The 27,185-nt window shown below is 38.8% G+C and overlaps 2 protein-coding genes across 4 annotated transcripts in view; one reads left to right on the forward strand and one right to left on the reverse strand.

Annotated features, from left to right (window-relative positions):
* Positions 1-2,039: 2,039 nt before the first annotated feature.
* On the reverse strand, positions 2,040-25,752 carry QTRT2 (queuine tRNA-ribosyltransferase accessory subunit 2). 2 transcript variants are annotated; one of them, XM_037525513.2, is made up of 9 exons: positions 25,599-25,752; positions 19,748-19,968; positions 18,937-18,992; positions 17,213-17,289; positions 15,264-15,476; positions 10,944-11,143; positions 8,678-8,829; positions 6,232-6,349; positions 2,040-3,981 (listed from the first exon to the last, which is right to left on the reverse strand). In XM_037525513.2, the coding sequence occupies exons 2-9, from the start codon at positions 19,945-19,947 to the stop codon at positions 3,750-3,752; spliced, it is 1,248 nt and encodes a 415-aa protein (XP_037381410.1). In that variant the 5' UTR covers positions 19,948-19,968; positions 25,599-25,752; the 3' UTR covers positions 2,040-3,749. The 2 variants fall into 2 exon arrangements, with proteins under 2 accessions (XP_037381410.1, XP_037381412.1); XM_037525515.2 differs by having other exon boundaries at positions 3,969-4,004; positions 25,599-25,751.
* Positions 25,753-25,881: 129 nt separating this feature from the next.
* CCDC191 (coiled-coil domain containing 191) overlaps positions 25,882-27,185 on the forward strand; it is a 63,508-nt gene continuing 62,204 nt past the window's right edge. The window contains exon 1 of one of the 2 annotated variants that reach the window (XM_054700592.1): positions 25,882-26,080. In XM_054700592.1, coding sequence (XP_054556567.1) covers positions 25,899-26,080 — 182 coding nt within the window. In that variant the 5' untranslated portion in view covers positions 25,882-25,898. The remainder of the gene's footprint in view (positions 26,081-27,185) is intronic. The other variant, XM_037525521.2, reaches the window with a different exon arrangement.

Raw genomic sequence — 27,185 nt, forward strand, 5'->3', positions numbered from 1 at the left:
CGGCAGGAGAGGTCTGCGCGCCATGTGGGACCCTCCTCCGGTGGCCGGGGAGCAGCCGGGGATCGAACCGGCACTGCAGAGGCTGAGGGCAGCTTCGCAACCCAGCGCTCAACCGCTGCGCCACCGGGGAGGCCCTCCTCTCCAGATTCTAAACCAAAGCTTGCAAACACACCTAGGTTTTATTTGGCTAGATTATATTTCTAAAATGATACAGCATTTTTAAATCATGACATTTCACCTGAAAATCCAGATGGGGAGATCTGACAACACAGGCCCCACAGCAGCAATGAGCTAGAGGTGGGTGGTTGACTGGCCACTGTCCCATTTAAATGGACACTTGCTTTCTAGTTTGGCCACCTCTACCTCACCTTAGATGACCAATAACTCATTATCCAAACTAGGGCACTTCTGAGAGTAAAGAGATAATGTTAATAATTACTCCTGGACCACAGGTATAAAGCAGGATTGTCGTAAGCAATGAGGATGTAGGGTTACCCTAATTCACATTGCTTACACTGTGACTTGCTTCATTTTTCTTTGTTCACTGTTATGTGGGGAATGAGATCATAAAACAGGGGATCTCAGGAGCAAGAAGAGAGAGAAAAGGCACAAAAACAGGAAAAGACAGGAAATTTGGAAAAAGGGATATTGAAATGAATGCCAGTGACACCAAACCTTTAGGTAACTGCAGAGGTTTTCTGGTGACTGGTTCAGCATGTGAGTTTGACTGGCTCCCTGCCTTATAACAACACTGTCAGTTTTAATAAGCTGTAATCCCGTAGCTACGAGCGAGACTAATCAAACTGCAGAGAGCAGCCTGTTCTTAATCAGGAAGGCATAGGATAATCATTTAACTCTGTGGATTCTCAGTGAGCTCCAAGCTGCCTCTGCAGAAGAAAAAAAACAAAAATGATTCTGGCTAACGTAGTTGCTTACACACTCTAATCTTGACCTTTCAATGGTCTTTGTTTGAAATTTTTATTAAAATGATTTGATTACAAAGTATTTGGTTTAAGAAATGTTTTAGAATAATCTTTTCCCTTTATTCCCAGAGAATAATAAAGTATCCCTCCCCCAAGGCAAGTAGACCTCAGAGCCTATTGATTACCTAAATCCACTTTATCACAGACCCAAATCCTTTCAGCACCACTCAGGGTATGATTAGCCCCTACTCTGAGACTGGGAAGGATTTAGGGACATGGAATGGAAACTCACACTTAGCACGACAGACCTACAATGCCATGGGCTACACACGCCAGTGCCAGCTATTCCCCACTGGAGGTTGAGAGCCAGTGCTGACTTGCAGGAAAACTCCAGAAGCACCCTTTCATTGGGGGCCAGGAGGCCCTCTCATGGCTCTTAGCCCTTTCAACCCAGAAGCAAGTCACAAGAAGCTATTGAGTGCTTAACTGTTGCATTTTAGTCCCAGCTTCAGAGGATCTGAAGTCTAACGTGGAAGCTGACTTGTGATAGACCTTTAGGCAACTAGTCACTCTTCCAGAAATTCCTGGGAGGCACTCAAGCAGGATACTCAAACTTCCTGAAACTCAGTTCTTAGCATAGGAGAAAAGATTATTCTGAAACATTTCTTAAACCTCACAGCAAGCTCTGAGGGTCAGTGAGATGAATGGGAAGCATTTATTAAGGGGCCCAGCCCATTAAAAAATGCTCCAGATTGTGGTTATTATTATTCTTATTATGTGTCACCGTCGCCTTAAGGCCCCAAATCATATAATTTAAAGAGAAAGCTGTATTACTGAATAACATTTCCTTTTTGGATTCTGCACTTAGCGTGAGTGCTCTTAAAACAATGACAGCTGATGGATAAATGCAGAAAAAGAAATTTTCCAGTAAGAAATTTCTAGAACATTTCTGGTACCATGGAAATTTAATATTGTTTAATAGACCTGCTACTACTTAGAGGAAGCAAAACAGTATTTTTTTAATTAAAAATGCTTATTGGATATTGACTGTAACAAACTTACATTATAGGAAAGAAATATTTTTCAAATGTTCTAATAAGACCTGGAAAAAAGGACAATATTAGGCAGAATTTTCAGTGTTTTAAACACAAATAAAACCCACCAATTTTATATGTATTCTCGGATTTTTATTATTATCCCTTCAACAGTGGGTTTGGCATTAAACAGGAATATAAACACAGGACAAGCCCAATCCAGTATATTTCAAAACAATCAGATCCTTGAGAATAGAAACTGTCTTCCATAAGTACCCCTTGCCATTGGTGGAGAGATTATAAGAATGTCCAGGAGATTCAAAAATTCATGCACTTTCTTAAGCCACTAATAAGAGAAAACCATCAGATGGACACTCAACACATTAAAATACAGTAACCACATAACAATTACAAGCAATGTTCAATGATGGCCACTAAAATGAACAAACAGCAAAGTGGGACATAAACGTGACAAACAAGCCATCTTTTTGGTTTTGTTGTTTTTAAAAAAACTGTACACATGTGTATATATATTTGTATTTTGTATAGAAAATCTGACAAATATAGAAAAGCACAAGAAAATAAAAATCACCTAGCACATCATCAACATGAATGTTATTCCATTGGTTAGAGCAGAAAAATTTTATAGAATCAGAGATGATCTGGAAAAGTCTTCCACCCTCCAGATCTGCTGCTGCCAATTTAGCAACTGCTTTAAAATCTACAAACCAAACCTATTCAGGCTTTCAAGTACCACTACTGTTGTCTGATCCCTGACATTGCTTCATTTTTCATCAAGCCAATAGTGATCAATAAATAAGGACAAGTAAGGCTATGACCCTCATCTAAAACTCTATGTTTCCCAAATATTAGAGCTAGATAGAAACACAGAAGTTCATTTAGTCCTATCCATCATGAATGTCCCATGCAGGAGGAAACAGGATGGAGAGGTTAAATGATCTGCCTACATGTCACAGCTGAGTAGAACTGAAATTTGATTCTCTGATTGCCAGGCCAGGGCTCCATCTAAGTGAATGCAATATGAATGAATCTCCCCAATTGCTGGGGCTACAGTTATCATGTGGTTAAACTGTTAAAGGCAGACCATAATGAATCTCTATGATTAGAGGAAAGTAGTTAGGCAAACTTTCAGCTTCTAACGGCAACTGCATAGGCCATGTGGCCAAGTAAAAAAAGAGTGTGCCCTGGACCAACCGGTCATAGGGGCAAAGTGTAAGCCCCATATTCCACCAGGAATGCAATGCTGGTGAAGTCACAAGAGTCATTTCTGATTGACTGCACTGCTTGGGCAGCTTGGAAGGCAGAAGTGTCCGAAAGAAGCTCCTGAGGATATAAAGATTACAATAAACTCTTGAATCAGATTCCTTCTCCAGTCAACAAACATAAGTCCAGAGAAGCCATGCTACTCATCAATTCATCTCCCTTCAGGTTCCAGTTCAAGTTAGTGAACCCTAAGAATCTCATCACCCTTACTTCAAGGGTGTCACTTCACATCTAGTGTCTTTGACTCAATGAATCTCTATTGACTAAAAGAGCACAGAAATATTAAAGATCAGGATTCATTCTTTCTGATCAATGCAGGTCATTTAAGTCCCAAGAGGAAATCTCTTCAGCCACATGTACATATATTCCCGATTTGAACAGATCTTATTCTCAAATATGAATGATTAAAGCTAAGACCACTTTGTGACCTCTTCTTCCCATAGTGCAACAGTGGTATAGGTGCAATGTGACAGTCAGACTTGCAGCCGCCAGTCTCATCTCAAGCATCTCAAGATGCTTGCCTGCGAATGAGCTCTTTCAGCTCTGCCAGTCTGTCATTTTTCAGTGCTTCCCGGATGGAGTGGAAAAATCCAAAGTAGTGTTCAAAGTTGTGCATCATGAGCAGGACCCCAGCCAACAGCTCCTTGGTCACTAGCAGATGGTGGATGTATGCACGAGTGTGATTCTTACAGCAGTAACAGGAACACCCTTTCACCACTGGGTCAAAGTCTTCCTGGTACCTGAGAAAGGAAGTCACAAAAACCTTCCAGAAGTAAACACAAGAAATCCACATCCTCAGCTATCTATTCTGTTGGTGCAGTAACCAATAGCCAAAAACATCACTGGCAAATGTGATAGCACTGTGGTCAAAAGTTAACAAAGCAGGGTGACTCAGGAGATGTCGTCTGATGACAGTCTCCTTGACTGAGAGCTACATAGAGGTCATATGCTCAGGTCCCTTATGTGGAGCATTGTTAGTAACACTGTAAAGACACAAAACGTCAGAAAATGGTGTTCCGGTAAATGACACTTCTCTTTGACTTGCCACCAAAACTAGTATCAGAAGATACGGTGCAACCTTTTTCTTGCTGGCTTTCTGAATGCACAAAGCACTTTTACAAACACAGTCTCACTCTATCTCTGCAACCACCTTTGGAGATAGGCATTTTTATTGTCTTTTTACTGATGAAGATTGCTAAAGAGGTTAAGAGGGAGCTACAATGCCAAGATTTGATTCCTGGCTCCAATACTCACTTGAGCAAGTCCCTATCCTCCCTGTGTGCCTTCGTTTTCTCAACTGTAATGAGGGTAATAAAAGGGCCTATTTTACTGAGTTGTTGCAAGAATTGAGTTAATATATATATATATAGTAAAGGGCTTAAATACTGCTGAGCATGTACTAAGCACTACATATGTGTTGCCTGTCATCAGCTTAAAAAAGGAATTAAATAACGGCCAAGGTCACTGACGTATGAACAATGTCAGGATCTGAACTCCAAGACCGTCCAACTTCACATCAGGTATTGATCATACAAAATATGCAATTTCCAGCTAAATCTAAAACGTAAGAGGAATTTTAGTAGTAGCCATTTATATTAGCCTACCATTTCAAAAAGAAGAAATGAATCACTTTAGCAACTTTTCAAGAAGTTAAATATGGTAAACATCACCATTTCAGATCTACAATCAAGAAGCCCCTATAGGGCCTCCCCGGTGGCGCAGCGGTTGAGCGCTGGGTTGTGAAGCTGCCCGCAGCCTCTGCAGCAGCCGGTTTGATCCCCGGCTGTTCCTCGGCCACCAGAGGAGGGTCCCAGATGGCACGCAGACCTCTCCTGCTGCCCGCTGCTCCCCTCAGCAGTGTACTTGGGTCCTTCTGCCTGCTCTGCTCCCTGCTCTGGCTCTGGTGAATTCTCTCACCCTCCCGCGCTTCTGAATGTACCCAGTGCTTGTATAAATAAATAAATAAATAAATCTTTAAAAAAAAAAAAAAAAACACTCTTAAAAAAAAAAAAAGAAGCCCCTATAGACTGTTTTGCAACCATCCCAGGCCAGGTAGGTTCACTGTCAGTTCTTGCCGATAGCAAGATAATTTTGGAGCTTTGGAGCCTTCGGTAGATTTTTACAGGCCTTTGCTGCTTAATAAGGGGGCAGACCAGCCATCTCTCTCAGCATTTTCCTGGCTGTCTCCTCCCGTCTGCAGTCCCACCTCAGAGTGATGCCACCCTTAAAGCCCCTGAGCACAGGTGTCCTCACTTACATATGTGCATGCCCTGTGCTCTCTGGGCCCAGGTGTCCATAATTACAGGTGTGCGACTGCAGGTGCTGGTCATAGATGCTAACAGTGGGAGGGCATAAAAAGCCTGATAACTTCATCTACTTTGCAACTGTATAGTTAAGAACGAGGACCGTCACATTCTCTGACAAATTTTCAACTCCATTCATTAGTTAGACCAGTCTGAATCCCTACAATGTCCAGTCATAGAAGATCAAAACACCCGAGCACAAAAACACTCACTGGTTCACTGATTATTACCACTTTTGGCCAAATGCAAATTTATAAAATACACAGTTCATTCTTTAGAGAAGCATATATTTTAGACTTATTTAGATACATTTATATGTATGAGTATCTATATACAAAAAACACCCTGCTTAAGTTCCTTAAATTTTAAAAACTTTATCATTTTTTATCTTAAAATCCTTGTTTTGTTGTCATTAAAACAATCAGAAACAGTAAAATACACCAAGCAATGGATTTCATTTAATGTTTGACAACTTTTCTAAAAAATAGTTATCTAGTATTAGTTTTCTTTCAAAACAAAGTATACAAATCCATCTGCAGAAAAGTTTTTCCAGAATTGAATTGAAAAAATCCCCAATAATATCCCACTGTAAATATTTTATGAAGTTATCAACCAAAAAGAGAATAGTTACATAAACTTTTTTAAAAGATCAGAAGTCAAAATCTAAACTTTAAAAAATCTCCTTACTTTTTTTCCTTCAGATTAATCTCAAATGATGTCATTTCTTGGTTGTAATCAGTTGTTTTAACTTTCTTTGTTTGATCCACAAACTGTATTTCTCCCTGTGTTCCATTTTGTTGCAGTACTAAAGGACAAACCAACAAAAGCCTTGAATGAAGATCAGAAAGAGTGGCCATTGGGAAATGTTAATTATTATTTCATGCTCTCTGACCCTTTAATTTCACTCTTGAGAATTTAACCTGAGAAAATGACACAAGAAAAAAAAAAAAAAAGAAATATGTACCTAATGTGGATAATATCAAAACTTCGAGATTCGACAATACCTAAGCAAACCATAGTTACCAGTACATAAGAATATCTTACTATTAAAGAATAATTTTATAAAACAGTTGTGTGTGTATATTTTTGTGTATGTATGTGAGAGAGAATGAGCATGTGTTAGAGTTAATGTCTCATCATGATGTACAAATTAACTGTGCTTTAGAACTGCTTATGTTCCAATTAGATTAGAGTGGAATATGGTTTTAATTTATGTCTTCCTTGTAGAAAATCTGGACCTCAAGGAAATGCAGATTATCCAGAATTAAACAAGGATTCAAGTTGTTCCCTTGAACCTTCCCCTTTAAGAAAGAACCTTCCTGAAGCCGCAAGAGAAGCATCAATCGCTATACAAAGAGCCAGTAGCTATGAAAAGGGGCAAGTAGATAAGAACTACTTCTGGGAACAAGTTATAACAATCTCAGAGTTGGCACACAGAGAATGGACACACAGTCCTAGGAAAGTAATTCTGTCCAGGTCAAAAGAAAAAGAGAAGTGTCTGGGGCACTGAGCATACAGCTGTTAAAATTTTGCCACCATGCATTTGCATATTGATGTGGGAAAGCATAATAAACTGTTTGGAAAATCCTTATCACTAACTAGGTAGAATTGCTGCCTATATTAGGTTATCTATGCCTTTGGAAATTTTGCTTTGTAATTGGCAAAGGTCTTTGATTTACATATACAAACACACACCTAAATATGACTGAACTTCAAAAAATGTTCAGACCATTTTAGGTTTTATAATCATAAAGAAAAGTGGCATTCTGGGCCTCCCCGGTGGCGCAGCAGTTGAGCACTGGGTTGCGAAGCTGCCCGCAGTCTCTGCAGCGCCGGTTCAATTCCCGGCAGCTCCCCGGCCACCGGAGGAGGGTCCCACATGGCACGCAGACCCATCCTGCCACCCGCTGCTCCCCTCAGCAGTGTACTTCGGTCCTTCTGCCTGCTCTGCTCCCCACTCTGGCTCTGGTGAATTCTCTCACCCTCCCGCGCTTCTGACTATACCCAGTGCTTGTATAAATAAATAAATAGGTAAATCTTTAAAAAAAAAAAAAAAAAAGAAAAGTGGCATTCTCTGGCCAAAAAAAACCTGGTTTGTTACAGAGAACTCAATGACTTACAGTTACTATGTCCTGGTGGAAATGATTAAGCTTGTAAATGAAGCTATTAACATTTATAAAGTGTCCATGGTATGCCTACACATACACATTATATAATGGTCTGCCTACAGAACAGTAAAATTGACCTATGTGTAAGAATTTCATCAACCTGATTTAACTCTAGAGATAATTCAACTAAGATTAATGGTTAAATTACTTTATAAAAGTGTAGAATCTTCTGAATGAAACTGTAATCACTTGTGGGGAATAAAATGGACCTCTAAAGAAGTCTCTGCCTCTGCATGAATTTAAGGTTGGTGTTGACAGAGGAAGAGTTAAAGGACAGCAGGAAAAGTCCCGTGAGGCCCAGAAGGAACACAGGCATGCTACTTTCTCCTGAAAAAACTGGGGAGAAATTTCAAGAGCGCTCAGTCCAAAGTCTGTATCCCAGTTCCTTTCTTGCTGCCTTTTAAATGTCAGAATCTGAAACTGATTTTCCTGAGTTCAGAATAACTAAACAATAAAAGAAAATGGCAGTGCTTCAAAGAAATAATAGAAGAAAACAGCTTTTACATCTCATTGTGTAAAAAAACCCAAAGTAATGCTGGGATCAGAGGGAATGAAACTCCCTGTATTTTAATAGCATGGGGTTTGCAAAAAGCAAACAAGAACTCTCTTGTAGAAAAACGAATTAACTTTTACCAAGCAGTTCAAAGGTTTTCTTTTCTAAGATTTTCATCACTATTCACTTTTGAATGTTCTTTTTTCAGGTTGTTAATAGAAGAGGTTTTGTTTTTCTTGGTTCTGCTCACTACAAAATCACTTCCTAATACTGATGAGCTACATGTATAGTATTAAGTACCTACTTTTGTGTGCCAACATGCCAGGGCGTACAGATAAGAAACAAAGATGTCATTTTATAAAAGGTTGGCTTTATAGTATACACATATTTCTGACTTGTGACTGAAGCCAAAAATTAAGAGGAAATAGAAGAAACTCAAGGATAACACAGTGATTAAGTTCAAAAGACCTACATGTCTCTTCAGGATTCGGCTGGTAATCAAAGCTGAAAGTTAGGGCACATCCCCGCTCTGTCACTTGATAAGGGAAAAAACTCTCAAACAAGTCCACTCCTCTTTCAATACACTCAAGCACTTCATCTGGCCGACTAATTCCACAGATGAGCCTGTGAAAATAACAAGAACGGTGACACAAAGACAATGCCTCATGAATGATCTCAGACACTAAAATCCTCCTCCTAATCACTGTCTTCTGTTCTTAAGAGTCTTCCCAGAGGATCTTATTAATAAAAGTAATAATAATGAAAATCCAGTCATGGTTAGTTAGTGTGTGAGATAGCAAATCATAAGGTGTGACGGAAAGAAAATTGGGCTTTGGAGATAGAAGGACCTGGATTTGAATCCTAGCTCTGCCCTTTTATTTACTTGCTGTGTTAACTTTAGGAAGGTTTCTTAACCTCTCTGAATTTCAGTTGTTTCATTTTAAAAACAAAAGTAGTAATACATACCTCATAGAGTCATTCTAAGGACTAAAGAGATATTTGAAAAAGTGTAGTGTAGCTTCTGCCCCCAAAGAGAAACTCCTAAAAAATTAATTTCTTTTTCACACTAGTCTTATATTAAACCATACAGCCTATGTACCCAAAGAATAGATTCCTTTAAGTGTGCAAAGCTGTGTGATTTTTTTTCACTTTCAAATACTTTCCATGCCTTAGCTGTATCTTGCTGTAATTCTTTTTTAATAATTGGTTCAGGAAAGTCAGTTTCATCTACTGTATTCCTCATAGGTTTATTTGCAAAGCAACTCTTGTTCTCCAAATTTCAACTCTGGCCATAGGATCTAACAATGTAGTTGGATTCCTTTATATTTTCTACATGAATAAAAAAGTCTGCACAGTAGAATGAAATGGTATTCTCAGAGGTAATGGGTAAAGCATCCTGAAAGTTTTATTAACACTCAACCAGGTTTTGCCACCGACACAAAATGGGGAGATTCACTAAATCAGGGTTGGCCAGTTGGTACTGTTTTTTTAATGCTTGTTTTTCTACCCATCCACAATCCCTTTTTATGAACTGGAAGAGAAAAACTTATCAACTTCCTGATATCTAAAAGAAGTCAAAGAAAGGGCTTATGTAATATTAAACAACCATAACATTTAAATTTATGCTGTTTTTTTTAACTACAGTTTTAGGACTCCATTCCAACTGAAACTGGCTTTCTACACACTTATAGAAAGAAAAACAATTCTAGCTTTCAAATCCAGTAACAAACATCTGTGAGCACTTACCTAAAAGAAGTGCAAAAAATGATTAGAAACACTAGTGCTGAATTGTTGTTTGCACCAGAAAGAAATAAGCACAGGAGGGGGAGAAATAAGCAGAGAGAACTATGTTAAAAGTGGGGGCAGATGCTGGCTCGGATGATAGAAATATATCATCCTGGCTGCTGTTTACACAAGCATATGCATGTGTCAGAATTCACTGAGCTATATGTAAGATTCACATACTCTGTTGTAAATTATACTAGGATTTTTAAAAAAGTAATAAAATGACATAATACTACACACTAGTCCTAAATTATAAAGTAGCACCTCTTAATTAAACATGTTAATATATCTGCAAGAAAAGGTAAGTATATTCACATCAAGTGGTATAAAAGACTAGTCTTTTTTTAAATAAAAGAAGAAAGAATTGGGTAGCCTAATAGGATGTCAGCCACACTCAGAAACTTGGAATTTGTAGCTTTGAATCTTGCAGATCATCTCTCACATTGTGAATCTGGGTTTTATGGAAAGAAACAATCCTACTAGTGCTGCCAGTTCCCTTGATTTAAAAAAAAAAAAAAAAATGACACCACTCACTACTTGTCTCAAATACAAGAATTTCTTAAAAGTCCGATTTATCAGTGGAGCCCATCTTCATTCCTTAAGGCATCCCAGATTTGTCTTCAACCTTTCCTGATTAAGGCCAGAATTCCGCATGACTTTATACTTGTCCCCAGGCACCACATCATAAGGGAGAAAGAACAAGCATTGTGTTTGCTACAAAATTGAGGGGAATCAGTGTAATACTTGCTTTCACTTACAATGAGGAACACATGGCAACTGTCTTCTGTCCTGTTGTCTGAAATCAAGGGCAGGAAGGCCTTGAGGGAAACTCCCCCTATAGTCAGCCTTAGCAGAAAGGCCTCAGTCTAGAAAGGACACACTCACACTACTATCCTCAGCACTCCTGCTCTGTAGCCCACGAGACCTGGCCTGCATCCTAACTGAACACTAGCCTTGGTTTGTCCTCTGGCAGCTCCTCCGTGACTGATGACAGCAAGTGCAGTCTGGTCTCCAGGGTTGCTGGATCCCCTTGAAAGCCATCCAGAAGGAAGCCACCTACGGGCCTCATGGCTGTCTGACGTGCTGATCTCAACCTCTCCTCCAGCACGTCTCCACCTTCAATCACGCCAATGATGGTACTTTTCTGTAGGCCCTGAGGGAAACAAAAGAATAGGCTGTTTTGAACCATTTCCAGTAGCAGAAGCCTGTTAAAATGAACCTTACATGGATGCCCAGTGGACAGAAGAGACCTCAGAATTGCTGCAGTTGCAGGGTTCAGGGGAATGGCACTCCCTCCACCCCAAGAAAAATAAGAGCTCCAAAGAACACAGTTTGAAAGCCACTCAAACAGGTAAGAAAAGACTGGGGAGGGCCTCCCCTGGTAGCGCAGCGGTTGAGTGCTGGGCTGAGAAGCTGCCTGCAGCCTCTGCAGCACCGGTTCGATCCCTGGCCGCTGGGCGAGGGTCCCACATGGCACGCAGACCTCTCCTGCCACCCGCTGCTCCCCTCAGCAGTGTACCTCGACAGTCTGCCTGCTCTGCTCTCCCCTCTGGCTCTGGTGAATTCTCTCACCCTCCCGCGCTTCTGACTGTACCCAGTGCTTGTATAAATAAATAAATCTTTTTTTAAAAAAAAGTTGTATTATTAAAAAAAAAAAAAAACAGAAAAGACTGGGGAGAAACTGAGGCAATTGATATTTGTAGTCACGCTTTAGCTTAGATTAGCTGAGATTACATTAAATGCACACTAAGCAGGCAAAAAAGGAATGGGTTTTAACTTGTTTAAGTAACTGCCCAGGCCTACATTCAAGTCTCTTCAAAGATAACCTTAAGAACTGGGGAATTGTCTGGCCAGGACAATTGACTATCCATTTATAGCTACAATCCTCAAAAATAAATTTCAGATGGCACTAAGACCTACACATAAAAAAGAAAGAGTTATACAAATATTAGAAGAATATATTGAATATTTGTATAATCTTGGGATAAGAAAGACCTTCCTAGCTTACAGGAAAAGCTAACATTGTTAAGTATTAAAACTTCACTAGTAGACTATGCCATCAACAAAAGCAAAAGAAATCTTACTTTTTGGAGAAACAGATAAAGGCCTACACCACAGAAAAAACTCCAACAAATCCTCTAAGGAAATGACAACCCCATAGAAATCCAGGCAGATATGTGAGTAGAACTTCAGAAAAATAAATGTGACTGCCCTGTACACGCATGGAGAACTAACTAAACCTCACCAGTAAGGAAATGCAAATTGAAAACAATTAGATACCATTTGTGCCCATCACAGTGAGAAACAAGTTAAAAAAGATAACAACACAGTGGAGGTGAAAGTATTAGAGAAACAGCACTTACACACCGATAACTTGAAAGTACAATTAGTTCAGCCTCTTGGGAGGGCAACTAGACAACACTTATCAAAATGTCAATGCTTTTATCTTTATATCCTAAAGTTCCATTTCTAAGACACTTTCCTACAAATAAATTCATTCATATGCACCAGGGCATACTTACAAAAATTTTTAGAATAACAAAACAACGGAAACAATCTAAACACCCATCAATAGTGCAGACTTAAATAAATCATGGTATATTCATAGTTTGGTTTCCCAAGAAAATACTTGAAAATACAATCACACGCCTATAATTAAAACTACATAAAGGTATTCCTATATATGTGATACCATATGTATGTAACTCAAAAAATAAAGTTTGCAAGGAAAACCCCAAATGAACAGTGGCTCTGGTAGAAGACAGGAATGAGGAGGGAGCTTGACAGGTTGTGAAGAGACAATTTCATTTCTTAGTTTAAGCAGGAAGGCTACAATCAGACTATTTCTCCAGAAAGAACATTTGGCGGCTGTGTAGAGAATGAATTATGGGTAAGTATGGCTAACAGGTGGGCTAAGGAACAACTTGAATAATCTGGGTGAGATATGAGGATGAAAGCAGTGGCTGGAAATAGGGTAAAGAGGAGATATGAAACTTTGCTATCACTGGTCTAGGGAATATATGGAGAACAGAACCCAACTACAGAGCCTTAGGGAACTTCAAAATTTAAGGGAATCAACAAGAGGATCTAGTGAATAAGAAGGAAGATGTATGCAGACACACAAAGCAAACAGTTATACAGACATGCCTCTTTACATGGCACAGCCCTATCTGGGAACTTCCTTTTCATATGTGAAAGAAGTATGATCATATATTGTATTGTCCAAAATGGAACACACTGAAGAGTGAAGGAGGGCATTCTGTCAACACGATAATGTAAGCAAGGGGAACAGAGAGAAAGGCCCCAACATTCAACCTATACACAGAAATTGTGTGAAATGATGGCACTGATTATAACACAGAAGAGGAACTCATCTGGCCATCCTTGTAATCATGCTCTGTCACACTCCATCCTCCTTTCTATGTATCCAAACATCACTCATGCTACTAGGATAATTACTGGCTGAAAACAACTGCCAGAAGCAATACTAACAATTCGGAATGCTACCATACTAAGCCGACATTGCTACTAAGCATTCTATTCAGAATAACAACTAAGTTTCTTCTAATTATTTCATGTATATTAGCTATACTACCCAAATTTTTATCGCTAAACGCAAAGAAAACAATATTCCTCAACTCAAAGCACATTGCCACAGTGGGAACTAACTGATGCTCAGGATTGTGCCACGTGAATGATCTCAGACACTGAAACTCTCCACCTGATGACTGTCTTCTGTTCTCCCACTTCTGTTGTCTCCTAATGAACACAACCTTTCCCTAATTCATTAACTCTGCTATCAGGATCCCTTATTTACCACTACAGCTTCATCATCTGCACTCCACCATAACAACTGACCATCAGCAGCACATACTGAGGGCTTAGGATGTGTCAGGCATTCTGTTATGTGATAAAGACAGAAAAACGACACACAGAAATTAAGCTTAAGAGGTCACACGAAGATAAGTACATAAAGAGTGAGGCTACTCTATAGCTACATACAAATTAAAGGGGTGGCAAAGGGAGGACAGAACTTCCAGGAAGGGTCAAGGATAGAGTCCAAGAATGATGAATGGGATGAAATAAGCTGGATCTTAAAGCAAGAAAAGGAAAATGGCTGGAGATGAGAAAAGGAGAAACAGTTTAGAAAGAAGTCTGTGTACAGGCATGAAGAAATAAAATCAGATAAGACCTCAGGGAACTGTAAGTAACTCAGACGGGCCACAGTGTTGGCAACAAGAGAAAGCAACCAGCACTGGGTTGGAGGAGTGAACAGAGGCCAGGTCACAGGAGGCTGCCCATGCTGCAGAAAAACCGAAGTGGAGAATCATTCAATTCTTTTAGGGAAGTGGGCAGGACACTCATATTTGTGCTTTCCAAAGATCTCTTTGATAGCAGGCCTAGAGACGGATTAGATAGAATTGAGACCAGAGGGAGTACAGACAACAGAATGGTAACTGTCTATATGAAAGATGATGGTGTTATTATGCCTCAAGGTGCTAGTAAGAAGGATGAGAAGGGGACAGACTGTAGATATATTTAGGTAGATAGAATCAAAGGAGTGAATAAATTGTATATTAAAGATAGTCTTGACAAAACAAGCAAGCTGACCATAGATCCAAGGCATACAGCAGGGGAGAGCAAAAGTGAGGGGTCAAAACAGGGGAGGGAAGAGCACAAGGGACTGTGGAGAAGGATTCTGGGTGCTATCGTGGAGGACTATATCTGAGGGGAGAAATCAAATACTGTCCAAAAATTAACAACAATGTAAGAAAATAAACATAAAAAATTAAACAATGATAAAGTAAAAGCAATCTTGAAAGACTCAGATTTCTGGGCTGAGGAACTTAGCAGATGCCATGAGCTGAGAAAATATTGATGGAGAGTGAAAGGAAGAGTTTGAGGAATTTGGTGACCTCTGAATCTGAGGTGCGTATGAAGGATAGTCTAGTGACAGAACATGCTAAGGCCCTTTTATATAATTATGAAGTTTAGCAGCGTGAACTTGATTACATACAACTTTAGAATTAGTCAACAGTTAAACCAAGAAGAGGCTCCAGGAAGAATACAGGGAGTTGAATAGAAAAAGAGCCTAAGACCGAACCTAGAGAGTAGCAACCCTGACAATTCAGGGAGGAAAACTAGGAGAGCAAGAGAGAGCAAGAAGTGAAGTGCAGAGAACTAGGCAGAGGAAGAGAAAAAGTGCTACTAGGGAATGTCAATTATGGAGAGTTTCTAAGAAACAGGAGCAGTAGTAAGTGGTGCAGACTTACCTCAGCTTTTTCCTGTAGCTGAAGACAATGATCCAGGAATAGAAGTGATCGGTCAACAGACTTTCTGGCTCTTTTTATGGAAGTTGCTTCCGAGCAAGATGCCTCTCCATCTGACAGGCACTGGAACCAGTCTGGTTGTAGTGCTTGCTGAATTGCCATGAATTTGGCAACAGTCATTTCTACTCGTCCTCCAACACCCCAAACCGACACAGACTGGCAAGATAATGAGGAATCAGAAAGAGTAAAATGCAAATAAAAAGAAGATAAAATGATAAAGTAATACAGAATTTAATTCCTCTTTGCAACTGGAGAGATGGTGGCAATTGAGTATCCTAAACATGGTGGGTATAGAAGGTTTCTTGTACCATATTCCAAATTCTCTAGAAACATCACAGCTCAGAGATCCTTCAATGGCTGCACAAGCCTGCTTCTGTACTGGCACCTCAGAATTCTGTTCTACTTTTCTAGTTCAGTCTTCCATTCTCCCTTACCTCACCACACTTGCTGTTCCTCAATATACAACAGACTTGGATTCTTCAGTCTTTAATCACATTTTATTTTATTTTTTTTAAAGATTTATTTACTCATGCATAAGAACTGGGGTACAGGCTAGATTTCGGGAGGGTAAGAGGATTCACCAGAGACAGAGCGGGAAACAGAACAGCCAGACTGACTGAAAAACACTGCTGAGGGGAGCAGCAGGTAAAACAGGAAAGGTCTGCTGTGCCATGTGGGTATCTCCCCAGCTCTGCAGAGGCTACGGACAGCTTCACATCGCTGTGCTCAACCGCCTGTGCCACCAGGGAGGCCTTTAATAACATTTTAATTTTCAAATAAAACACCCTTCCCCTACTTCCTTGCCTGGTACAATATTATGCATCCTTCAAGACACGGAGTTCATATATCATCTAATGAGTTTGCAAATCTTCATGGATAAAAATAAATCACTCACTCTTTTAAGCTCTTACATAAATGTGTGCTTATTTCTTTTATAGAAAAAGTCTTTATCGCACTAATGTATATTTGTCTTACTAGAGCATCCCAGTTCATATCTGTGCCCCTAAAGCAGAATATAAGGTCTCACACAATATTGTTTAATAGATGGGGAGGTTGCATCTCATTTTTGAATTCTGTCCTAATATAAATAGTAAAAAATACTATTTAAATAAATGCTCTCTCCCTTACAAATGGGATAGATAAATTAGGTTAAAATATTTCCTCCTGAATTCAAATTATAAAATAAAAATGAGTATAAGGCAGAAGAATAATTTAAAAGTTATCTTAGGTAAGATTAACAGATTTAGTTGACATCAATAAAGTGTGTGCCGGAAAAGTAATTGCATTTGTAAAATAGCAGTATACACTGAACCCCTGTCAGAATGTTGTCCCTGGGGACAATGAAATGAGGCCATGTCTCCCCATTTTATTTAAAAGTGAAAACTTTTAATGAAGGCCTTTTGATATTATTCTTCACTAGTTAAGCTCTCTTGGCTGTGAACCCAGCTTTTTCAAATTCTGTTCTAGAAGCAAGCAATATTACATTGAGGTTCTACTATATATAGTTATACATGTGATAACACTCATCAGCAACTTTCTCCACTCTTCCTGAGGTTGTTAAAACTGAAAATAAAGCATGGCAGCAAAAGACTTGTTTTCTACCACCATTGCAATTTCTTTTTTGGGAATGTACTTAACCCTTCTTCACCCCAAAATTTTTTGCAACAACTGAGAAGCTGAGGATACATTCCTTACTTTAACCCCATCCTCAGCCAGCACTACCCTCATACCTATAAACCACCCAACCCATTATATTCATAAAAATAAAGAGAAGGCATAAAGGGGTCAAGAATGGGCCAGCATCCCAGTCAGCAGAGACCAGCATCTGAGGGATAGAGAAGGCTGACTTCCTGGTTCAAAGCTGCAGCCTTAGAGGCCTTCCAAGAACACACCTTATTTGTAACATAACCAGTTGGACAAGGGCTAACTGGATCGTGCAGGGAGCAGTATAACAGTGACTCTGGCATGCCTGTATAAAATAAAAAAAGAACAATTGAAAGCACTTAAGTTAATAATTACATTGTGTTATAACAGAGAGCAGGTATATAATGTGTATACAGGATAAAGCAACTCTAAGCCCAGAAAACTTCTCCTACCTGATCTTAGAATTAAAGGAAGCATATCAACATGAATGAAAAAACTAAAAACCTATAAATCTAAAAGAATTAAATGCAAAAGTTCATGTTTAATGATGAGTTTCCACAAAAGGTATATCTTAAAGCATGAACCATGATGAAAGTGTTGAATGATACGTTGTCCCTACTTGATTTGTTTTAAAGAAGAATTTAGTGTCAACTGTGTTCATTCTAGATACCATTCAAAGGGAATGAGCTACTAGAAAGATGAAGTGACATGGCTAAAAGGTGATCTCACTAACAGTAAGGCCATCCATACCATGGGTTCCCAGGGAATCCAGGGAAGCTGTAAGATACTGCAAATGGACCTCACTTCTAGTAGGTTTCATTGATTTAAGAAGACAGTTTTTTAGATTCTTCAATCAAAAAGATAATCATTTTTTTAAAATCCAAAAAGATGTTTAGCTAACCATATGTGCTTAAATTTCATATGCTAGCCAATATTATCATAAGAAAAAAAAAAGGGTTTCACTGAAAAAACACCAAAAAAAAAGCATGTTAAAAGAGAAAACCTCTGCAGTCTTCCACTTTATTTTGAACAATTTCAATTATTATAATTAACTCTAGAGAGCTTTATATTAGCTATTGTCACTTAATTATATGTTTGTATGCTTTAAAGATGGTTATTAAAATTGGTCTTAGATAAAGGAAAACGGTATCACATAAATTCCTCCACTGAAATATAGGGCCTTTAACAACCAACAAGTCTTCGTGCAGTTTCCTTCAGAAGCAGAGGACTTAACCAATGGAAACTGGATTTTCATTCATGCAAGTGAGCCTTACTTTTGGGAAAAAGCTTCAGCAGAAAGTGGTCTAGAATTGGCTCTCTAGCTGTCACTGCTAAGCTTTTCCTATAAATAAATGGACATGTACATCTGCATATAAAATCTGTATATTTCTGGAACTAAAGATAATATTAACATATCAAATATATGAACTCTTCATCGTCTGCCTTTTGCTCTAGGTGCAAAAACAATGAGAAAGCTCTGGTTCTTAGGCATGCTTCCCTGCAGTTTTTCACCTCTGGGTCATTGCTCTGTGCTTGGAGTCTCTGCCCACACCTGTCAACACCACCACTGCACCCCTATCCTGACCTTGCTAACTCCTACTCTTCCTTGACTCAGATATGGTATCATCTTCTCTTCCAAGAATCCATTCTTTAGTCTGACCTCCTTGGACAGGTACCCAACAGCAGGTTATGTGCTCCCCACTTTGGGCTCTCACAGTACATATATATCTCCTAGTCCTGCAAATGCAGTCTCCACACTTCACTAGAATGACCTGTTTATCTCCATTCTACCCAGGCTCTGTGTTATATGAGGGCAACAGCTGTTTCCTCTTCAATTTCTAATCCCCCATGCCTACTTTTTGAATGCTCAATACTTATTAATGAATAAATGAAAGATCAAAATCAACAGCACCTCCAAACTCCAAATTGATACTGTTTAAGTTATATAACAAATAAGTTATTTAATTTTTACCTATAAACTTTCCAACTCCCTCCTTATATTCTGCCAAGACTTCATGATGTTCTGCTCTGTTAAGCAAAATAGAAAAAAAAACATAATAATGAGTCATTCTACAAGTACTCTATACAACAACTGAAGCCCTCTTCTACTCACAAGCTACGTGATAGTAAATGTAGTCTTGAACAACAAAATACACCATAATTCAAGAATCCCAACTCATTAAGCTGGGTTTATTAGCTAGAGCACAGGTCTTCAATTGCAAGTTACTCTGTAAAGGAAGAAACTGACAAAAATCAACTGCTTCAGCATATATGGATTTTCTTCTTCCCCTTACCCCTTTAAAATCATTAACACAATTATGCTGTTATTTGATCATAAGTAGTTTTTTCAATTAAGTATAAAGTCAGTATGCATATTACACAAAATAATCTTAACTCTATTAGTTCTATTTCCAGAACTAGCAACAACTAATACTAACACCTGTGCAGAGGCCGAAGAAACCCTAACATTGGTGCATGAAGACTGCCCCCTAGATGCCAAGTTTAGCTGTCCTGGAGCACTCTCTGCCCTGTCACCCCTGAGGACATGGCAATGAAGGCAGAAGGGGATCACTGCTTTGGAAAAAAAATAAAGTAGTTCTAACATGTAGTTCTGGCAGCCTGTGACTTCCAGATTAGGGCCAGATGGTGTGTAATATTTAATATTTCTCTTCTGATTTCATTCTAAAAATCTACAAATTTTGTATATATAAGCAAAAATTCTTTCTACTGTATTTTATTAAGGTTCCAGAGTTGATAACTGAATGATCAAATCTACTACTTACAGTGATGACAGTGTAAGCTGAACCATGGCAGGAACCCTGTGGATATTATGCAGTGTGTGATGGGTGAGGTGTGGGGCAGAGCCAGTCCTGGTGTACAGAAGGCAGCCGGGAATATCCATGGTGCCGTCACCAGTTTTGCCCAGGTTTTTTATTTTCCCTAGACGACAGCCATTAACTACTTTGGTAAGATTCAGCTTCATATTAAGAGATTTCTCTAGGGCCTGATTAAAAAAAAAAAAAGGAAGCGCATTAATTCAGAAGGGGTTTCATTTCAGAAGGGGCTTCTAAAGGCTATGCATTGTACAGAGAAAGCAAACAATTTAAAAAAATGATAGCACATTTATTATTAATTTCTGTCTATGTTTTTTTTTAAGATATCAGAAACAGGGGAATGGGAAAAGACACAAGAGAGAATATGATGCCTTCCCCACAACCCCAGGGCGATAGGATGACATCAATCAGATCTACATTCAGTCATGGAATTTTTGTCAGAGCTGATGAAAAACAAAAGGAAGGATAAAAGTAAAGACTAACCATGTAAAAAGTACCATAAAGCCACAGTTACACTGCTTAAGTTACAACGATTCCTGATTTGATCCTCTCTCCTTAATTTCAGAGAAAATTAAGCAACACAGCAAATTTTCCTAATTATTTTAAATGAAGAAAACAGGTTCCCAAACAGCATTCTGGGTTTATTAAAATATATAGGAGGATATACACCAAAATGTAAACATCATCTCTGAGGGGTGGTATTATTTTCTAGTTATTTTTGTACGGTGTCCAAACAGAGGTGAGAAACCACCTGGAGTATACATGCAATTCATAAACAAGTTAGCATTACTTCTATATTTAAGAGGGAAAAATATTTGTTTAAATAAGACTATAAAGATATACTTTCTAACTTACAAAGATACACAGAGGGGGAAAAATCAGGAAACACTATCAGTTACTTCGTTGGATGCTGTTAATCATCATTCAGTGAAACAATTCCTGGGCCTGCTTTCTAAGTGCACTACAAACCTTGGTAACCATGCCTGGCAGATACTGACAAAATGTCACTGTATATACCAACATTTTACAAATACTTCATTGCACATCTACAGCTGGAACTACCCCGGGCTCGGTCTTCTTGTCACTTGGGTTCAGTCCACTTTTATTAGCAGATAAGTTATTACAACTATGTAAGAGACTCCAACCTTAGATCTTGTCCTCTTAAGTTTTATACTCTACCATACTCTGAAAGTCACCATTGTGTAAGATGCTACCAAACAAATAAGCATCATCTATCATTAATCCAAAATATTCTAGAATGAGAATATTACCTTCTGGGGGAGTCATATATTATGATATTGAAATAAAATAGTCCATACAGTGTTTTGGAATTTTAGAAATAATACTTTCTGCACAGTTCAATAAGATATTTCATGTTAAACATGAATTAAGTGTTTGAGGAAAGTCTGATCAATTTTCTATGACTATAGCTTTATTTACTATTTCAAGTTAGCAAAGATAAGAGACATAAAACTAAGTTATTGGAAATCACAGAAATGGAGACTGTTAAGGTAAAGAAGTTATGCTTTAAAAAAATAAACTATTTAAAAAATGTTATTATGCATTAAAAGAAAAAAGGTTATACCAAAAAACTTACAAATACAATTATAAGCTAATAAGAATATACTCTAGAAATATAATACAAGAATCATTATTTACACAAGGATGTTCCATGTTGATTTATCAGATATTACACATATACTTATTTCCAGTGATAAAAATATTTTTTTAAACTAATAAGTTTTAAAACCATTTTTAGCAAAATTAAAGGCCACATTTTGCAATCTAAGTAAGCTCTAGGAATTGAAGCAGGGAGAAGGGGGAACACAGAAATAAGAAATGAACTTTAAAGTTAATTACATCTGAAATGTTCATGTAGCATCCTGTAGGGCAGAATGTACTAAATGGTCCATTTTTCTCTTTTGTTTCTCAGAATAAATATTCTGTTATTCTGACTGAATATGACTGCTATTCTAGAATAAACCAAATATGGAACACTAACTTCTTGAAACATAAATACGAAGTAATGAAAATTCAATGGACCAGAAGTATTAAATACTGCAATCACTGAATCATCTCCTACCCTCGCACACACCTGCGAATGGAAGAAACAGTATTGTCTAGAGCTATTTCACAAGGGTTAGAGATAGGAATTTGCTGGATCCTTCCCTTTCTCCAGAAATTCTGTCTCATCTGAATTGTTTAAAGTTGGCAGAGCACTGAAATTTATACTCAAGATGTATTTTTGAAATTAAGTTCATGTAACAGTAGGAAGAGCCTTCACAAGATAAAACTAAATAATATGTTTGAAAAGTAAAGTTTAGGATTCTAAAATGCTACCAATGTTTATATTTATCTCTCTCCATCAAACCTATACTTTCAATTTTCCAGTTTAGTAACATAAGAGATTGACAACCAAAGAGTGTGAAGAGCATGAGATAGTCTGCTTTTCTATGCTGAGTTAACACAATTCAAAGTATAATAATAAACACAGTATTTTAGTAAACCTCTGTTTAACATCCCAGTAATGGGGCCTCCCAGGTGGCGCAGCGGTTGAGCACTGGGTTGCGAAGCTGCCCGCGGCCTCTGCGATGCCAGTTCGATCCCTGGCTGCTCCCCGGCCACCGGAGGAGGGTCCCACATGGCGCGCATACCTCTCCTGCCGCCCGCTGCTCCCCTCAGCAGTGTACTTCGTCAGTCTGCCTGTTCTGCTCTCCGCTCTGGCTCTGGTGAATTCTCTCACCCTCCCGTGCTTCTGACTGTACCCAGTGCTTGTATAAATAAATAAATAAATAAATAAATAAATCTTTAAAAAAAAAAATAAAAAAATAACATCCCAGTAATGTATAATTGTCATTAGACTTCAGCAAAGCTGAAAATAGTTTAGAGTCCCACCATTTTAACACAGACCCCAACCTGAGAACACCTCATCACCATCATAATGCCCTCTGTCATTTACAATAACATATTTGAGTTTAGGCAAGATTAATCTCAATCTTAGTCCAGAACCCAGGTCTCTTGCCCTTTTTATTACTATGCTCTTTTTAGTACATCTTTTAAGTGAAAGTAAATCAAACATGCTACAAGATGCAGTCTATCTTTTTTTTTTTAAGAACATCCTGCAGCATACCATGACCACTAATTAAATTTTTCAAAACTGTATATGAAATCTGTGGAACAACTTCCTTATTCTGAAATATATTGTAGAATATCAAGGAACTGGTTCTCAAGCCCTTCAATCTACTCCAAGAGAATGGAACTCAAAGAAGGGCTCAAAGAATGGCCTCCTGCTATTTTCTTAAAGGCTTCATAGGCATGCATGCACTTCATAGGCATGCTTGATCAACCCTGCAGCTTGATCTTGTCCACATATGGCACAGATCCTTCTTCAGGATGACCCAAACAAATCAACCTGAGAAACTACAACAAAATCAGAAAGCACATATTTACTCTGAGAAACAAAAAAGGAAAATGGACCATTTAGTGCATTCTGCCCTACAGGATGCTACATGAACATTCAAATGTAATACAGTGTGAGCACAGAACCTAGAATAGGAAATGTAATTAACAATTGTATAAAAGCAAAAAAATGAAACCCACTGTTTCTCTTAATATAACCAAAATCAGATTCTCTAAGGACATAGAAGTATTCTTCAAGAAGGGAAAAGCAGGTAGACCTAGAAGTCTAGACTCTTGGTTGTCAAGACTCATCTTTGTCTCAGGAACGTCTCAGTTCTATCCTTGTGGAAGGAAAGAATGAACATGTTCTAGGAGCCTCTATCTTTTAGCAGAAAAGCCTCTATTGTGATTAATCATCCACTCAATCCTGAAAGCATTTTCTCATATCTCCTCTTCCCGCTCTTTCCTTAATGGAGACAGAATCTTCTTCACTTTCAATTCAAGGACAGTCATTCTAAATTCTTGGTAGTTACCATAATCTTAGATGAAGAGATGGATTCTCCAGTGATGCAATGTATAAAAATTTAATCCTATCTTTTAAGATGAAATTCACAATCTTCAGTTTAGTATCTGAATCCACTAGGTCAGCTGGAGAGAAAAATAACACTTGGTTCTCTCCATAGTGTGTAATTCTGAGTCTGTGTATTCACGTTCTGCTGTTTGAATTTTCTTGACTCCCTATCTAGTCATGGTAAGCAAGAAAAAGCAAATGACTGTGTTTCAGAAGATGTTTTGTGAAAGGTAAATGGTGTGATTTTATGTATTAAGAAGACGAATACAAATACTACGAAATCTGAAGAAATTAAAGAGAATGTACTTCAGTTGGATATCAACATTTAAAAAAATAAAACTTTGTCCAAAGCTAGAAAAAAGAAGTTTTCTTTTCCCCATCCACTCTTTAGGTTATGGAGGAGTGGGGGAGAATAAAGAAAAATTGGTTAATACAATAAGAGGCGAGAAGAGGAAGAAACCAAAAACACATCAAAAATAGAAATACAAAATATGTCCAAATATGTCAGTAATCACAGTAAAAGTTAACACATTAATTTCAGTCATCTTAAATCAAAAAGACAATAGTATCAGCTAAAAATTACTGGCCATTTTATATAGTAACTATTAATATGCATTACTAAATCAACCTCATAAGTTAGATGTTATTATTTTGTGCATTTTACAGATGAGGAAACTGAGGCTAGTAAAGTCAAGAGTTGGGAAGTGGCAAGACCAGGTATCTGGCTTTTGAAGCTGTACTCTAATAGGCTAGCAGCCTATTAACAGTCCCATCTGGTTCATAATCACATGCAATGTTTACTTATTAACTGTAATGTTAAGACATAATTTTATAAAGACATTTTTCATTTTACTATAGTGTTCTTACTGTTCTTGTTTTCCCTTATCTCCCTTCTCTGCCTCTATCCATCTTCTCAGCCTCTACAACCTATCTCCATACTCACTCAACATTTAAACATACATTTAAACATGATGCAATTTTCTGCAATGTTTTTGTCCCAGGAATACAAAATGTATATATTTCCTGAAGAAGAGACATAGAGCCTACTTGCCCTTTTAAAATAGCCACTTCATGATATTGTAGTTTGGATACAACACAATTTATTAAACTATCACCCTTCTGAGGGACATTCAAGTGACAAGGTTCAAGTGCAGATTCTATGATCTCTGCAATATTGTGAGGGCACTAGCTTCTCTAACCTTATTTTCATCTATCTCAAGTCTACTTTGGCCTAAGTTTCCTGGCAGAATGCTAGGTATACATTGATTTTTTTTCTAATCAGTAAAATACCCCAATGACTTAAGTACTATCGCCCTCATTGTTCCGAAGAGTAAATAGAAAGTTATCTAAATTAGTTGCTAAGGTCGTACAACTACAATGTAGCTCGTTCCAAAGTCTCTTCTCTACCTATCGAACCCATGTATCCCAGAAGGATCTGTCCCCGGGAAACCTAGGCTCAATCAATAGGACAGATTTACCTTTATTCCATGGGTCATCCCCAGGGACCCCCGCGCACAGTCATTCATTCGAAATTCATTCACAGTCAAACCTCCCTAGTATTCTGGGCAGTCCAGAAAAAACAAACTTCCGGTAGAGAACTTGACCCTCGAGCAGAGACCCGCTGAAATGAGGTCCTTTTCTCTGAAAGCTATGGCGAAGCTCACAAATTTGGGGACACCATATACTACAGAAGCCAAGATACACCTGGTGACCCACAAAAGGGAAGGTAAGACATGGCGGGAGTTCTTCAAAACAATCAGGAAGAGTCTGGGCGCGACGCGGCTCCCCAACTTTTTGCAGCCCTCCACCATAAGGGAAGGGGGCACTTACCTGCACACCTCTCAACTTTTTTGACCTGAAGACCCCCCTATAACTCCTCACTGTCCGCTACCACGTGTCGTGTTTGTAGAATTCCCGGTACCCTAAACCTCCGCCTTTGACGCGGAGCCAATCAGGGAGCATTGCGTCATCGTCGGGCGCCAGAAAAGACAAAAGTAATATTAAAGTGCGCTCTGGTGCTGCAAGACTGTTGCCGTTGCCCTAGGTAACTGAGCTAACGCCTTCTGCCTGCGCAAAGCCTCCTGGGAGTAGTGGTTCCATGGTACATCACACCTGCCTTCCCTGCAGACAATGGAACTACAACTCCCAGGGAGACCCGGAAGCAACCTCGGCAACGCGCGGCTGTTGCAGCTGTGGCCGAGGTCCGGGCCTGAACCTGGACCATGCTGCTGGCGCCCCAGGAAAGGTCCTCCTCAAGGAAGAGGACGGGGCAAAGTCGCTGGAAACGACTTACAAGGAAGTCGAGTCCCAAGGTGATGGATCCCTATCGGGAGCTCTGGGGAAAGGGGACCAGCCTGGAGGCCCGCCGCAGCCCCGCCTTCCATTCCTCCCTCTTCCCACAGGGGCATCCTTACCTAGCATGCCCCTGTCTTGACTGCCTTTGCCCCCAGTTTTGCCCCTAAATGAAAAAGGTGTAGGAACTTTGGGGTCTTGGGTACGTTACGGCTTTGGTGGAAAATGGAAGAACGGTTTTCATCTGACGTTTTTCGGTAACCGGAGAGATTTGTAGAGATTCGCCCTCCCAGGTGAAGCGAATTTGCGAGCTCTTCCCCACTTCTCTCCCGCACATTTCATTTTTTTTTCTTTCTCGTTTTGTTATGCAAATTATAGAGGATCTTCTGAGCTTAATTGATGGGCGATCTTCACTTTAAATTCTCTGCCTCATAGCCCTCCCTTCCCAGTTTTACATTCAATAAAATGAATTCAGGAAATGTAAGTGGATGTGGAAATCTATTTATACTAATTCACTTGAAAATTTCTAAATTCAAGCAACATTCAAAAAATAGTACTTCGTATCTTTTACCACTTACGTTACAGTAGCATCCAAAGAAAGACTCGGATAGCCCCATTTTAAACTTGAATTATGTCAATGGCATGTGCAAAGTCAGAGTCACACGGTGTGTGCTTTCCACAGACTACCTTTTTAACACTAACAAAAATAAATGTTTTAAATGTAAATGAATACTAAAATGATGCAGTTTCTCGGCTTTCAGATCCAGAGCAGTTTCACCAGCTGTTTTCACCCCTAAATTACACTTTCTTAAAAAATATCCTGTAGACATGTGGCCTTCCTGAGGGCCCTAGGCAACTGTGCTTGCTGCTTATTCTAACTGTACCAGATAAATAATGCACTGGGCATAATCCACCGGTGAACACCTTGTCCCAGTTACTAGAGGGCCCACACAGGAGCATTAGAGAGATTTGGAAATGGAGTTTGGATTTTATAAAGAATATTATATCTAGCATTTATCTTGGTTCTTAACCCTTAGGAGCTTTTAAAAACAAGCAAAAAATTCTTCTTGTACTGTACCAGCTCCATAGTGGATTGAATCCTTTGGTTATAAGTATAGACTTGAT

The sequence above is a fragment of the Talpa occidentalis genome, unplaced genomic scaffold (genome assembly GCF_014898055.3).
Source record: "Talpa occidentalis isolate TD23 unplaced genomic scaffold, MPIMG_talOcc4v2.1 talOcc4.4, whole genome shotgun sequence".
Lineage (NCBI taxonomy): Eukaryota > Metazoa > Chordata > Mammalia > Eulipotyphla > Talpidae > Talpa > Talpa occidentalis.

Coding starts and splice junctions, on each gene's coding strand:
- QTRT2 (XM_037525513.2), bottom strand. CDS start 19,947: ATGAAGCTGAATCTTACCAAAGTAGTTAATGGCTGTCGTCTAGGGAAA. Junction 17,290..18,936: donor GGGAGTTGGAAAGTTTATAG/GTAAAAATTAAA, acceptor TATTTTATACAG/GCATGCCAGAGTCACTGTTA. Junction 15,477..17,212: donor CTGGTTATGTTACAAATAAG/GTGTGTTCTTGG, acceptor TTATCTTGCCAG/TCTGTGTCGGTTTGGGGTGT.